We start from the raw sequence: 14,993 nt of genomic DNA on the forward strand, positions 1-14,993 counted from the left end.
AATCATTTTAAAGTTTTTAGAACTACACACTACATATGCTTATATATAGTGTAGTATAGATTGAAAAATAATTAAAAATCATATCTTATTTAAATTTTATTATTTCAAATTTTTTAATTTTTAATGTATGTGATAGAGGGAAAGACAAAATTGGAGTAAATCAAAATCAAGGTTTAGATACAAATGTTTTTGATAGATATAGATTAGCAAATCATATCCTTATCTAAATTTTATTACTTTTATTTTTATTTGACTTTTTATTGTATTAAAATATTAAAAATTAGGGAAATGAGTTCGGGAGACTTCAAGAACTGCCACATAGGAGAGAGAATGTTAACTTTCCTTGAAAAATTAATATTGAGATTCTGGAAAGTTTTGAAAATACACTACATATATATATATATATATATATATAATAAGGGACAACAACTTTTTAATTTGTCTCAAAATGCATCAGAGATACATTTGGTTTAAATGGTTGAGATAAATCCTAAGCATATATCAATGGTTCAGATCAATAGATGGTTCCCGCCCAAACACTTTTCTCCCTAAGCATCACAACTCTTTGCCTTCCACCTACCCACGTCTGCCTCCTCACCTTCCCTCTCTCTCTCTCTCTCTCTCTCTCTCTCTCTCTCTCTCTCTCTCTGTGTTCTTCTTCTTGAATTTGACACTTTTTTTTTCTCTGCTTAGATCTCACTCCGACTATGGACCACTATGACCACTCTCACCATTGTTCACTCCGGCTGCGACATCACTTCAGCTACTCAGCTGTTCAACTGTTCATTAGAGATTGTGGACCACTCTGACCACTCTCATTGTTGTTCACTTTCAGCTGGTCGACTGTTCATTACAGTAATTTTTTTGTTTTTGCTTTTTCCTCTCCCCTTCTCTCTCTGTTTTTTGCTTTATATTTTTATTCTATTTGCTGATGGTTGTGTTTGTGTTTTTACGATTTGGGAATGTTCCATTGCATTAGTTTTATTTGGGTTTTACTTGATAGTTAGTTTAAATACTTTGAATTTCCTTTGCTGCACTTGTTGCAGAAACTAACCCAACACATTTCCCTTGAATTTCTAATCCAGTTGTTGAATATTAACTTCATGGACCTTCTCTCTTTGTTTTTGCTTTTTTTTTTATTCTATTTGTTGATGGCTGTGTTTGTGTTTCTAAGATTTGGAAATGTTCCATTGTATTTTCAATGTATTAGCTTACTTGATAGTTAGTTTAAATACTTTGCATTTCCCTCTCTGCACTTCCTACAGAAACTAGCCCAATAGTAGGTATGAACTGATAATAATGGGTCAACCTCACATTACTTGATAATCATCAATTTCAAAAGGATACCTTAAAGTAGTCCTCTGCATCATCTGAAGTTCTAAAGGCATGATTTGCTTTGAATCAAATTGGTATGCTTTGAATCAATTTCCCAGAAGTTCTAACTGAACCTAGAGGTTTGCTTTGAATCAAATTGGTTGTTTGTGATGGGTTTATATATTTCTATTTCATTGATGGGTTTTGTCAACTAACGTATGATGAAATATACCGATCTTGATTTAGACCTGACCCATTTATTACTTTCGAATCCGAGAAACCATATTTGTGATGGTCATTCCTTTCTCTTCATGTTTGGTTTTAGCTTCAGGGGTCGACACTATCCTTATTGGTGTCGACACTGCCTCTTTTTCTTTGTCTTGTTCTAGTCCAAGGGTCGACACCAGTTTGGGTGGTGTCGATACCATCTTGCCACTAGGTTCCTAAACCACTACTAAAATTTAGGGTCGACACCAGTCTTTGGTGGTGTCAACACTTGCCTTTTCTTGTTAGCCTTTGGGGTCAACACCAGTCTGGGAGGTATCGACCATTGTCTATTGCAAAATCTGGGTTTATCTACTAAAATTTAGTATCGACACCTTGTCTGCTGCCAAACACAAGTGTCTCAGCTTTCCTTCTTGAGGGTCGACACCACTATTGCGAAGGTTGACACCTGTGACTCTTTTCCCAGATCTTGTTCGGCTTGGGCCTTACTTTTCGCGAATTTTTGACTTATTCTTTTCATTTGACCTTGGATCTACTATTCTATTAATACCTAGTCACTATAAATAGAACCAAAGTTACTTCTCTCTCATTGGTTGCTTCAATTGTTCCCCTCTCACCTGTAACTCTCTCTCTCTCTTTCTCTCAAAACTTACTTTCTCTCACTTAAATCCTTAGAGCTACTCACCTACAGGTGTCTTCTCACCCTGATCCTTTGAGATAAAGTGTAGATTGCGTCAAGAGCTTCCCTTTGATACGAGTGGTTCGTGGTTTCGTTGACGTCGAGTTTTTCCAAGTTATTCTTTGTCACCCTTCTAAGCTTGAGGTAGGAATTCTTCACACCTTCTTATGGTTTTAACTTAGCTATTTGTTTTTACAAAACCATTTTGTGGACGAAATGGACTTTTGAACAAATCTTGGATTTTGGTTCGAAATTAAAATGAGGGGTTTTCAAATGGTTTCATGGAAATGATTGTGGGATTGGAAATCAGATGTAGAGATAACAAAATGGTTGGTTTTGGTATTTGGGATTGGTTTGAAGAAAAAAAAAAAGGAGGGGTAACCTAAATGTTGATTTTGTATAAAAATAATGGTCTTGATGTTGGAAACATGGAATTCAATTGTTATTGATGAAGAGGGTAGAGTTTGGTATATATTACCACTCATATCTTGAAATTTGAAAGATTAATATTTATGAAAATTATTTTGTTTTATCAAGAGATATCTGTTATCGGCTATCAGTGTATGATAACTATGATTGTTGTAGAAATTGCATGGGAATTAGGAGAATAAAAAACTATTTCTCATTTATCCGCATCGAACATTGTCATATGTTTACACAGTTGAAATATATATGTTGTTTTGTGAAATGGTGGATACTTGGTGAATCTGGGTAGGGGGTGTGGTTACTATGATAAGTAGGCATGTGTGTCTTTGGTGAAAGACTAGAACTCCACGTGAATAAATGTCGAGCCTTTTGGTTAATACCAGCAAAAATGACAAAAGAATAGTTGTATAGCCTACTAGCAAACACATACCTAGAGATTCACAGAATTGTATTCACGGTCTAGTTTTTTTTATAAAAAGGAAAATGTTTCACGAATAGTAACATAAACCCGACATGGCATGGCATGATTTGAAAGCGATATAAAATGTTTTGTCATGAGAATTGCATATGCATCCTACCCTTATAACTTTGTTATGCTTCATCTGCTGTGTTGGATTATTTTTTACTGGGCTTTGGCTCACCTTATATGGAAAAAAAAAAAAAAATAAAAAAAAAAAAACAAAACAAAACATTTCAGGTGCTGATAATATGCCTCCACCAAGGCAATAGTTTGGAAGGACTTGGAGCAAGAGTTTCATTTTGTTTAAGTGTGTAATTGTTTTGTACAAGACATAGGTTTTTGTATGTATTGGAATTTTAATCCATTTTGTTGTAACCAAGTACCAACTTGGAAAGTTGTAAGCTTTTAGGGCATTCTCTTATTTGTTTATCTTTTATTTTGTTTCCTTACCATGTAACACATGCTATAGATTTAGGATTCAACTTATGAATGTATATTTGCATCCGTTGCTTTTTTGTATAAGAAATTAGAATTAATGGAAGTTGCTTATCTCATCTTATGTCATATTTTAATTAATATTTGTGGGTGGGTTGTTGTATTTATTTCGGGGCGTTACATGAAATATAAGAATTTCATTAACTAAAGCCATAATCAATGGGTTAGTGAAATAAATATTCATTATTGTTTATAAAATGGCTTTGTTGTCTGATGATTTTTTTTTTTTTTTTTTTTTTACTTCCCAAGTGATAAATTGTGAATTTCAAAATACTTATGATTATAACAAGTTTTGATTTTGGTTTTAATTTTATCTCTATAAAATTGAAGTTAGTTGAGAAAGAGAAGAGTTTAAATTTAGATAATTATTGTCTCCAATTTTAATAATCTTCATGTTGCTAGGGCTGATTTTAATATTTAATTTTACCATTTTAATATGATTGTTAAAATACATCTATTGTAAACATTGGGTTGGCCTTTTTCTTTTTCTCAGATGGTATCTTTATTAAAAAATGACACAAATTTCACAAATTTCAACATAATACATATAAATTACAATTACTTTTTGATCCTAATATTATTTATGCCATGCCTTTAGACATGGACATACACTAGTATATAGTTATATATATATATATATATATATATATATATATATATATATATATATATATATAATCAGTATAAAAAATTAAGATTTTAGAGACTAAAATTTAGGAACAAAATTATTTCTTAGGGACCAAATATTTTGTTGTAAAAAGTATTGTTACTATAGTTTTAGTATCAAAAATTGAAAATTAATGATAAATTATTATCCTTTTGGTATTAAATTTTTTATCTCAAAAAATAAACCATTTTGAGACTTAAGGGGTGGTTTGGCATAACCTATTTTAGTCCATCTTTTTATCTTTTTATCTTTTTTTGGTCACATCAATCAACATCTCCTCTCTACTTTTTTACACATCTTTTTATAAAAAGTCAAAAAGTGCACTTATTTAGAACATCCCAAAAAAATTGTTTTGTTTTTAAAAATCTATTTATTAATGACATTTTCAAAATTTTATCACTAAAAGTCTTATTTTTGACTTTTCGGGATAACATTTTAACGACTATTCTTATATAACGATAAAAATTGGTCCCTAAATGTCATTTGTAACAAAATTTTCATATTTAAAAACTAAAAAATTTAATTTTTAAAACTCTTAGGTACCGTTTGGTAACACTTACGTTTTCAATTTTTAGTTTATATTTACAAAAATTTTAAAAACTCAAATAAAAACTTGTTTGATAAATTTTTGATTTATAAATCAGTGGTCTCAGTTTATAAATTTGGCCAAAAAAAATAAACTCAAAAAATGTGTTTCCGTTTTGAATTTTTAGTTTTTTTTTTTTTTTTTACCATCCAATACTAGCCACCACCCGCCACCATTTTCCATCACCGTCTTTCGCCACCACCACCCACCCCCCACCACCACCTGCCACCACCACTCACCACCCACCTGCCACCACTACCCGCCACCACCTGCCACACATTCGCCACCACCACCCACCACCACACACCCCGCCACCACCACCACCACCCACCCGCCACCACACACCACCCCCACCCGCCACCGCCACCGCCACCACCACCATCTACCCACCCACCTATCACTCACCCACCACCCACCACTACCACTACCACCACCACCACCCACCTGCCACCCACCCACCCACCACCACCCGCTCGCCACCACCCGCCACCACCACCCATTTGCCACCCACCCGCCACCACCTACCACCCGCCACCATCTACCACCTGCCACTACCATCCATCCGCCCGCCACTACCATCCATCAGCTTGGCACCACCCACCACTACCACCACCACCCACCACCCGCCACCTACCTACTACCACCCACCTACCACCACCATCCACTACCCGCCACCACCACCTACTTGCCACCCATCCGCCACCGCCACCACCACCACCATCACCCACCACCCGCCACCGTCACCCATCCACCCACCACCACCACCACCCACCCGCCACCACCACCACCACCCACCCACCCACCACCACCACCACCCGCCATCCACCACCCACCTGCCACCACCATCCACCCATCCGTCACCGCTTTCCACCACCGTCTTCCGCCGCCGCCGCCACCCACCACTTGTCACTACTTTCTACCACCGTCTTCCGCCACCATGACCCACTCACCCACCACTTGCCACTACTTTCCACTACCGTCTTCTGCCACCATCGCCCACCACCTGCCACCATTTTCCACCACCGTCTTCCGCCACCACCACCCGCCATCATTTTTCACCACCACCTTCCGCCGCCGCCACCACTCGTCACCACCCACCACCCGCCACCACTTGCCCTTTCTCACTCTTTTTTATATTTTTAAAAATTTTTAAACATTTTATCTAAACCAAATGTGTTTGTAATTTATATTTTTCTAAAAATAAACAAAAACTAATTTATAAAATTTTTATAAATATAAATTAAAAAAAAGTAAACATTACCAAAGTGGCCCTTATATTTTATAATGAATAGTTGTTGATAAAACACTTGTTAGCATTTGTCATGAGTGAGGATAAGTTAAAAAATTCATAAGTGACGTGTGGAGCCGTGCAAGCACACATCAATACTAACACATGCATGTAGATGATAGGCGAAAATTCAAATCATGTGAATTTAACTACAATATAAGTTGGTTTCTCGAAAAAGAAAATTTTATACAAATTAATAAATTAAAAAATATATATATTAGCTCGTCCACGTTAATAACTACATGTTTGGCACGTATTAAAAAGTATATATATATATATATATATTGCATGTATATATATATTTAATTAGATCACATCTCAATCAACATCTATCAATATTCTCTCTTTATTTTTTTACAGTTTTTTTTTAATATAAAAAATCAAAATGTGCACTTATTTAGAATATTTCAAACCATTCCTAAATGATAGTTATATATCAGCAATTAAGCCTTTATTTTAGCATGCCAAAAAGCTTGGCTTTTAACTATTTTAATTATAAAAAGACAAAATAAACTAAAAAGTCAATAAAACAAAGCATCACATCTAAATCATAATCATTTCATTTTTTCTCTCACAAAAGTTAAAAAAGGCAAAAAAATCTATCCCAAATAAAACTTTTTAGTCTTAGGATAAAATAGCCAAAAAATTAACTCACATCCTAAACGAACCCTAAGAAAAATTTATAAAATTTTATTAATTTGTGTAACATTACTCTTCAAATAAAAAACTCTAAACAAAGTACTTAAAAAATAAGGTAAATTACAAACACACCTCCTAAGATTTACTTAAATTACAAATTACCTCTGTGGTTCTAGAAATTACATTATGCCCCCTAATTAAGGTTTCTAATTTCATAACAAATAGGTCTTTTTATTAATAAATCATCAAGTTAATTAACAGTTTTAATAATGTTAAAATTTATTTCAATTAATAATTTAGATAATTTTATTATTGTATAGGTGAACAGTTAGAAATTTTACTTTTTCAATTAATTCTGTTAAATAAAAAAAAAAACTGACAGGGAGATATTTGTAATTTTTCAAATTACAAAGGACAATTTATATTTTAAGTAAACCTCAGGGGGTATATTTGTAATTTATCCTGAAAAATAAGAAGTATTATATAGATTCAAATTTAGGCCAAGTTTGGCTAACCTAAAAAAATGCACTTATTTCATCTTTTTATCTTTTTTGGGTCACATCAATCAACATCTCCTCTCTACTTTTTCTACACATAATACAAAAAAAGTCAAAAAGTGCATAGGCAAATTTAATTTGATTAACACATTTTTACTTTTTTTAGAGTTTTTTTTTTATTTCAGCAATTTTTTTTCTTTTATATTTTATATATATATATATATATATATTATAAATAAGTCATAAGTTTTATATCAAAAAAATAAATACAGAAGACAGCAATTACATGAGCTTCAATATACATATATCTGTACATATATAGTAGATAATTTAGTAAAGTTGAGGCAATGAAAGAGGTATGCTAAAACATTTTTCCAATGAACTAGAAAACAAGAACCAAGATTGGCGAGAAAGGGCATATTATTCTATTAGAAAATGAAAAATAAATACAAAAATCAAAAGTAAAATAGATAGTTATTAATTTCTGTTTTGTTTAACTGGAATCAAGGCATTGACCTTCTAATCCAATTAAACGGAAACTAGAAAACAGACACACATGTATTGGAATACTGTATAAGTAAAAACATTGAAAACAGCCTCCCCTTAGATCATTTGGCTCGGATCTGCAAGGCTGGTTTAATAATTACAAGACTTTGACAATGCAGCATACAGAAAATCCTCCATGGCTTTGGCTGAAGAACCCTTGAACCCTTTCTCATCGTTTTTGGCATTGTTAAGCATCTCCATAACCTCACAAGCTTTGTTTTTCATGTCTTTCGCTTGGGTTGACCCACCCATCACCAAATCAATCTTTTTCACTATGTCTTTATGATTAACCTCACTGCTCCCACTTGCCACCCCAACACAAAGTCCCATCTCTTCCTCCAACATCTTGGCGTTGAAGTTTTGCTCTGCCCCCATCGGCCACGAAAGCATTGGGACTCCACTTCTGAGAGCTTCAAGCACTGAGTTCCATCCACAGTGCGTTAAAAACACACATAGAGATTTATGGGACAGAATTTCCAACTGGGGTGCCCATTGTTGCACTAGCAACCCTTTGTTGCTATCTTGAATACGCCTCTCAAAGCCTCTCGGCAACCATTCTCCATCATTATGGTCATGATCTGTGACTGAGTTCGATGGTGGCCTAACCACCCAAATGAAATTTTTGCCACAAGCTTCCAAAGCCATGGCCAACTGGATTGTTTGTGATGGTGATGGTGCACTTTGTGACCCAAACGCTACATAAAGAACTGAATTTGCAGGCTTCGAATCAAGCCATTTCATGCAAAGATGCATTGTGGCTTCAGCGTCATCACCAGCACGAGCTTTGCTTCCCAAGGAAGACAGAATAGGCCCAACTGGCCACACGGAACAGCCAATTTGCTGCCTAAAATACTCCATCCCCACATGGTCAATCTCCTCTATGGTGTTGAACAAAATCCCATCACTCTCCAACCAATCTCGAAACATGTCTTGTGAAAATGAGCACCACGAATCGCCGGGCACCGCTACTTGAAAATGTTCTGGTAACTGTTTGGTGTGAATCCGGTGACCTTTAGGGAAGCCCGGCATAGGAAACTCCTCAGAATTCACTTTCATGTAAGGAAGGTGTAGCCATAAAGAGTGAAAAGCAGCCATGCCATAGCCCCCACCAGCATTGAATATAGCATGAAATGCACCGAACTCATGAGCAACTTTGGCAGACCATCCGAAGAACATGTCGGAAATAATGCAAAGTGGTGGGCGGCCATGTTCGAGGACAAGGCCGGAGATGAGGTCTCGGAAGGCGGGCTCGAGAGCGGGAGAGATGATGATGAGGTGGAGGAGGAGAGGGAGAGGGAGAGAGTCGGTGTTTTCGGAGTCCGGAGGGAGGCCATGGTCGGAGCTGTTGAATGGGATTTCGAGGAGGCGAATGGATGAGTTTGGAGGGATCGAAGGTCGGAGTTTCTTGATGTTGAGACGAGTGTTCACAAAGATTATGGTGTATCCATTTTTCTTTTCTAACTCAAGTGCTAATGCTAAGAAAGGGATGATATGGCCTTGTGCCATGAATGGGAACATCACTATGCTCTCTTTTCTTTCTGTCATTTCTCTTTTGAGAGAGAGAGAGAGAGAGAGAGAGATGGATGGAGTGGATGATTTTTGGACATTCCACAAGGCTGTATTTATAGGGCTCGAAATTTTGATTCTACGGTTTTCATGGGGAAATCATTAACTATTGATATGGTTTTCAACTATAACGGCAAGAAAATTAGTAGGAAAATGGTATTGAAGTCGGGTTTACGTTTTGAATTCATTTTTAAGGTTGAATCATATGTGAAAGCGATGATTAGTTTATTATCGGAAAAAATAATAATAATAAGAGAAAGAATTGATTTAAATATTCTGATAGATTATGGCATTATTTAGTTTGAAAAATAAAATTAACTTTGAAGTTAGACTAGCACTACTCTTTTACTATCTTTAGTTTTAATAATAAATTAAAAAAATATTGTTAAAAAGAAGAAAGAAAAAAAAAATCTATATATGTATATCATTATTACCAACACATCTAAAAGTTATACCACACACGTATAAATTTAACTTGTTAGAGAAATATGAATAAACTTAGTATTTAAATTATATCTTCAATATGCTTTCTCGCGTGTGGTCGGATTCTATTTAAAAATATTTTTTTCATTTATTATTGGGTCTTGTGTAATTTATCCTAAATATTCACCCTAAAAAAAATATTTTTAAAAATATATCTTCGTAGTTCCCCTAATTTTTTTAGTGTGGATTGACAAATACTCTAACGTTGAATTTTTTATTTTTTATTTGTTATTACAGGTTAAATTCAGTAGAGCTAGCTTATGATTCAGTTTTACAATTTCTTGCAATTATCTGTGCTTTAATTTAAAAGATTACTTTCTTCTTCTTTTTGCTTTTTGGAAAAATTATAAATACGCTTCTTGAGATTTAATTGAAATACGAATCATCTTCTGTGATTCTGTAAATTACATTCTACTCTCTAAGGTTTCTAATTGCATAACAAATCACTATTTTATTAATAAATTATCAAGTCAATTAACACTTTCTAATGATATTAGACATATATTTTAATGAATAATTTAGATAATTTTATTATTGTATAGAAGATCAATTATCAATTTTATTTTTTTAATTAATTCCGATAAATAAAATTTTTTAATAAGGCGGTATTTGTAATTTTTTAAACTACACGAAACAATTTATATTTTAAACAAATCTCAGAGAGGTATTTGTAATTTAACTTTTTTTTTCGATAATATTTTCTGTATTAAGGAATGGAAGTTCAATTTCCTAGTTACTTTGAAAATTGATATGTGAAGAGTTAGTTCTGTAACTTTAGTAACCGTGAGAAAGGATAGAATTATTACACCGAAAAACTTACCACTATTAGTAAAGAGAAAAGTTAGGGATTATGAAAATGATCGTGAAAGAATTATGATTTTTGGATTACCTTGATTAGTGTGTGGTGTTTTATTCTAAGTGTAATGCAAAGGTCATAAAACTTTCATGATTATTTCATGAAAGATTTTTCATGATACCTAACATTGCTGATTAGTAAATATCATCTTATTTTGTATTAATGAACTTTTATTTATTTTTATTTTTTTTTAATTATAAAAATCATACAAATATTTCTTATATAGAAGATCTAAGTAAAGTGAAAGTGATATATTTTTGCAATCATGTTATATGTCATTAATATAGCATCTTTAATCTATCCTTAATGAGATCGAAGAGGGAGAGAATTAGGGGTGTGTATAATATCACCGAAACCGTCAAAACCGTCAAAATCGCACCGAACCGCACCGCCAAGACAAATTTGTTATTATTTGCCAATCGAACCGCCGATTTTTGGTAAGAAAAATGGCAAATTCTAGTGACACTTTTATCAATCCGCCGGTTTCTATTTTTCTTCCAAACCGCACCGACCCGCACCGCTATTAAATTATGTTTTATAAGAGTCTAAAAATTCTTTTTTACTTAAGTTTGCTTGTTGTTCCATACCTTAGAATATAATATTACATTACTGCTCGAGGGGAATTCAAGATGTCAGTAATCCAAAATAAAATTGGATTCCAATTCACTTTTCAATCTTTTTTTTTTTTTTCTGGCCATGTTGCAAACTTGCATCAGCTCACTTTTCAATCTAAATACTTTTCAACAGTAAACATTTTCAATATATTGTAAACCCTGAATGATATTAATTTTATGTATTGTATTTGATCATTGTAGCTTCCACAGATGCTTGTAATGAACTAATGGCATGGTCGTTGATATTATCATGTTGTTGCTACACTTGCTGCATCAGAAGAAAGCTTCGCAAGATGCTTAACATCACAGTATCTCTCGTCTTTTTTTTATTCTTTGATTTAAGTTTTGTAATTTGAATTATATTTTTTATAAACCGCCAATCCGCCCGAACCGCCAAGGCAAATCCGCCATTATTTGCCAACCGAACCGTCGATTTTTGATAAGGAAAATGGCAAATTCTAGTGACACTTTTATCAATCTGTCACCCGCCATACGGTTTCTATTTTTCTCTCAAACCGCATCGACCCGCACCGTGCACATCCCTAGAGAGAATAGAGAGAGACAAAGTGAGGAGTGTGGACCCACTTCCTTACATGATGCATTTTATATCATTAGGGGAGAGTTGGCGGTTCTAAATTAGTACTCCTAAACATTTTTTATATTTTCATAATGGAAAGAATCAAAATATTCATAGATGGGTGGTAAAATATTATTTAATAGATGCGGAAATGATAATGTAATTATCTTTAAAAAAATTGAGAAACAAGAACGCATAATTCTCTATACACAAAACGAATTGTACTTTATGTTCAAAAACAAATACTGTAGAGGATGGTTTCATGCACGTATTTTTATGAAAAATTATTTTATAATATTGGGTAAATTCAAGTGGTACCTAACTTGATATTTATTTATTAAAATTTTGAAATTTATTATTTTTTGTTAAATTTTTGGTAAATAACTTGACAGGTGTCAAGTGATAAATGGTGTGAGTATTACTCTAAAATTACTAAATAATATCTCTATATTTACTATTATTTTATATCAATAGGCAGAAAAAAAAAGTATTTATTATTATTTAATAATAATAAAAATAACATTAACTATTTCTAAATTAAGAAGTAATAATGAGTATTCAAATTAGGGAGCATTAGACAATAAAAGTGCTATCAGATGTAATTTATTATAAATTAAAAGTTAATAATTTAAAAACATAAATCAAAAGCACATTTCACCCCGTTTTAAAAAGCAACTTATTTAATTTATTTGTATTTAAGAAATTATAAATAAAAACTGCACAAAAAAAAGTTTAAAACATATAAAAAAAATTAAGATAAATTACACTAAAATAACTCTGAAAATGACTGATAATATTGAAGAATGAAGGGAGTGAAATATCTATTGGAATTTGGAGTGATGAGGTCAACTTGTAAATGTCTAAGGGGTTATCATTATATTTTATGTTTCCACAATTTGTTGATGAATGGTTACGTCAGAGCCGCCGTAAGGTCCGCAACAAGTAATAATATTTTAGACATGGTAATTACGGTCTCCATTGGCGGACGGGGTTACGGTCCGCCTCTAAAGGGCCTAAAGAAAAAGTGTGCAGGGTGATGATGACGATACCAGAAGAGAAATAGAGAGAGATAAAAAAAACTCTAATTAACCTTTTTATTGTTTTTTATTTTTTATTTTTTGCTATTGATTGATGCAACTTTAGCCTATGATTTTTAATTAGGAGACAAAACAGTTGGTCTAATAATTCATGTAACTAAGAATATTAGAGGTTTAGATTTCAAATCGATGAAAAATTATAATTTCTTTAATGTAATTTAACATATTAACATCCTAATATCTTATCAAAACATAATAATAATAACAGAATGACCTGCAGCTCTTAGAGCATCCCACCAGCTCCCTTAAACCTACTCCTTACCTATTTTAAGAGGTAAATGACTCCCTATACACTTGCATCAACTCTTCTAAATAATTCCTTAAATTAAGTTTTACTACAGTGACTCCCTAGGGAGTCACTATAGCTCCCTTATATATATATATATATATATATATATATATATATATTTCTTTGTTTTGTTTAGGGACTGCAGTACACATTTATGATTTTTATTTTTTTAATTTATAATTAAAAATTATATTTTAATAAAATAAAGAAAAAAAATAGGGAGTTTGTTAATAGAATAAGGAAAGAATAGAGAGTCTGTTAAGGAAAAGTAAATGAAAAAACAATTCCTAAAATAGGAAATTAATTTTTTAATAATATTTTTAGATAAATTTTATGTAAACTGGTAGGGATGCTCTTAATTAGGTAGGTTTTTTTTTTTTTTTTTTTTTAACAATATGTAGATAGATGGTAAAGGAGGGAGGTGCAAATGGATGCCCCGAAGTATACTCTGAATGGACCGTCAGTTACGTTGTTTTTTTAAAGACGCTTGAAGGAGTCATATTAAGAATTTGAGAGAATTTGAGAACCTTCTCGAATTGTCTGATTTTGATTATTTATTTTGAAGATCTCTTATTATAGATTATTATTAAAAAAATAAAATAAATCTCATAATCATAATCTTGTAATTAATTTTATTACCTTTGTGTTTGAAAAAAAAATGATTTGTTTTTAAAAACATACTCTTCGTTTATTTTTTTGAGACAAATGCGATAAAATAAAAAGATAACAATTATTTGATCAGGCTAATTTTTTATTATTATTATTTTTATGAATAATATACATACAAAAAGTTCTACAAAATAAATATTTTAAATCATTGAAATGAGATTTGTACTGGACTAACTTTCAATTCTTTTTTTAAGTTTAAATTTAAACTTGGAAGAAATTCAACCCCTATTTATATATTTCATTAAAACTTTGTACTCTTTTGTTTTTTTGATTCCATAATATACATAACATTTATTGTATGAAAAAATGTAGAGAGTAAAATATATTAATGCGCTCATAAATAACAATTCTCTATATGATAGTATCATTTTATGTGGCATCTTTTTTTATCACATCTTTTGATAAGCATCATAAAATATATTCTGCCTTGTTTTGTTTTTACATGTAGAAGGGGGGAAAAAAATTGTTAGACAATTTTTTTTTTTTTTAAATTCACTTTTGGGAAACACACGAAAATTTATTTTTTAAAATTATTTTCGAAACAAAAATGAAAACAATAGATATTTTAAAACTTTTTTTTTTCAAATACAAATAATGGAAACGATTTTTTTTTTATTTTTTAAGAAAAAAAATAGTATTGAATTTTTTTGACAGAAATTAGGATAGGGAGATCACTTAACAAGGGGATAGAAAAAAAAAAGAGTAATGTTAGGAATCATGAAAAAAATATCATGAAATCTTTCATGAAGATTTCTCCTCCTTTGATTAGTGTGTGATTTTTTTTTTTTTGTATGTGTAATTTAACGGTGGAGAATCTTTCACGATCATTTTCATGATATTTTTTTCATGATACGTAACATTACTCCTAAGTTGTACCCCTATGTTTGTGGTTTTTCTTCCCTCTCTATAACACTGTTGAGTATTTCTCAATTAGAATAATATGAATATTTGGTTGTCCTGTGAAGACAAGGAGGCATTGTGCATCTCTCTCTCTCACACACCCTGTATTAACTCCACCCT

General features: G+C 32.3%; 1 protein-coding gene across 1 annotated transcript; it reads right to left on the reverse strand.

The window, feature by feature from the left end:
* Positions 1-7,678: 7,678 nt before the first annotated feature.
* Positions 7,679-9,414, reverse strand: LOC114279505 (UDP-glycosyltransferase 92A1). The gene has a single exon (XM_028221761.2). It carries the CDS (start codon positions 9,365-9,367, stop codon positions 7,913-7,915), a length of 1,455 nt encoding a protein of 484 aa, XP_028077562.2. The 5' UTR covers positions 9,368-9,414; the 3' UTR covers positions 7,679-7,912.
* Between the last annotated feature and the right edge of the window lie 5,579 nt (positions 9,415-14,993).

This window comes from Camellia sinensis, chromosome 14 (genome assembly GCF_055761805.1).
Source record: "Camellia sinensis isolate YWXY chromosome 14, ASM5576180v1, whole genome shotgun sequence".
NCBI classification, from domain to species: Eukaryota; Viridiplantae; Streptophyta; class Magnoliopsida; order Ericales; family Theaceae; genus Camellia; species Camellia sinensis.

Bases quoted from the DNA above. Each gene is read 5' to 3' on its own strand.
- LOC114279505 (XM_028221761.2), bottom strand. From the start codon at position 9,367: ATGACAGAAAGAAAAGAGAGCATAGTGATGTTCCCATTCATGGCACAA.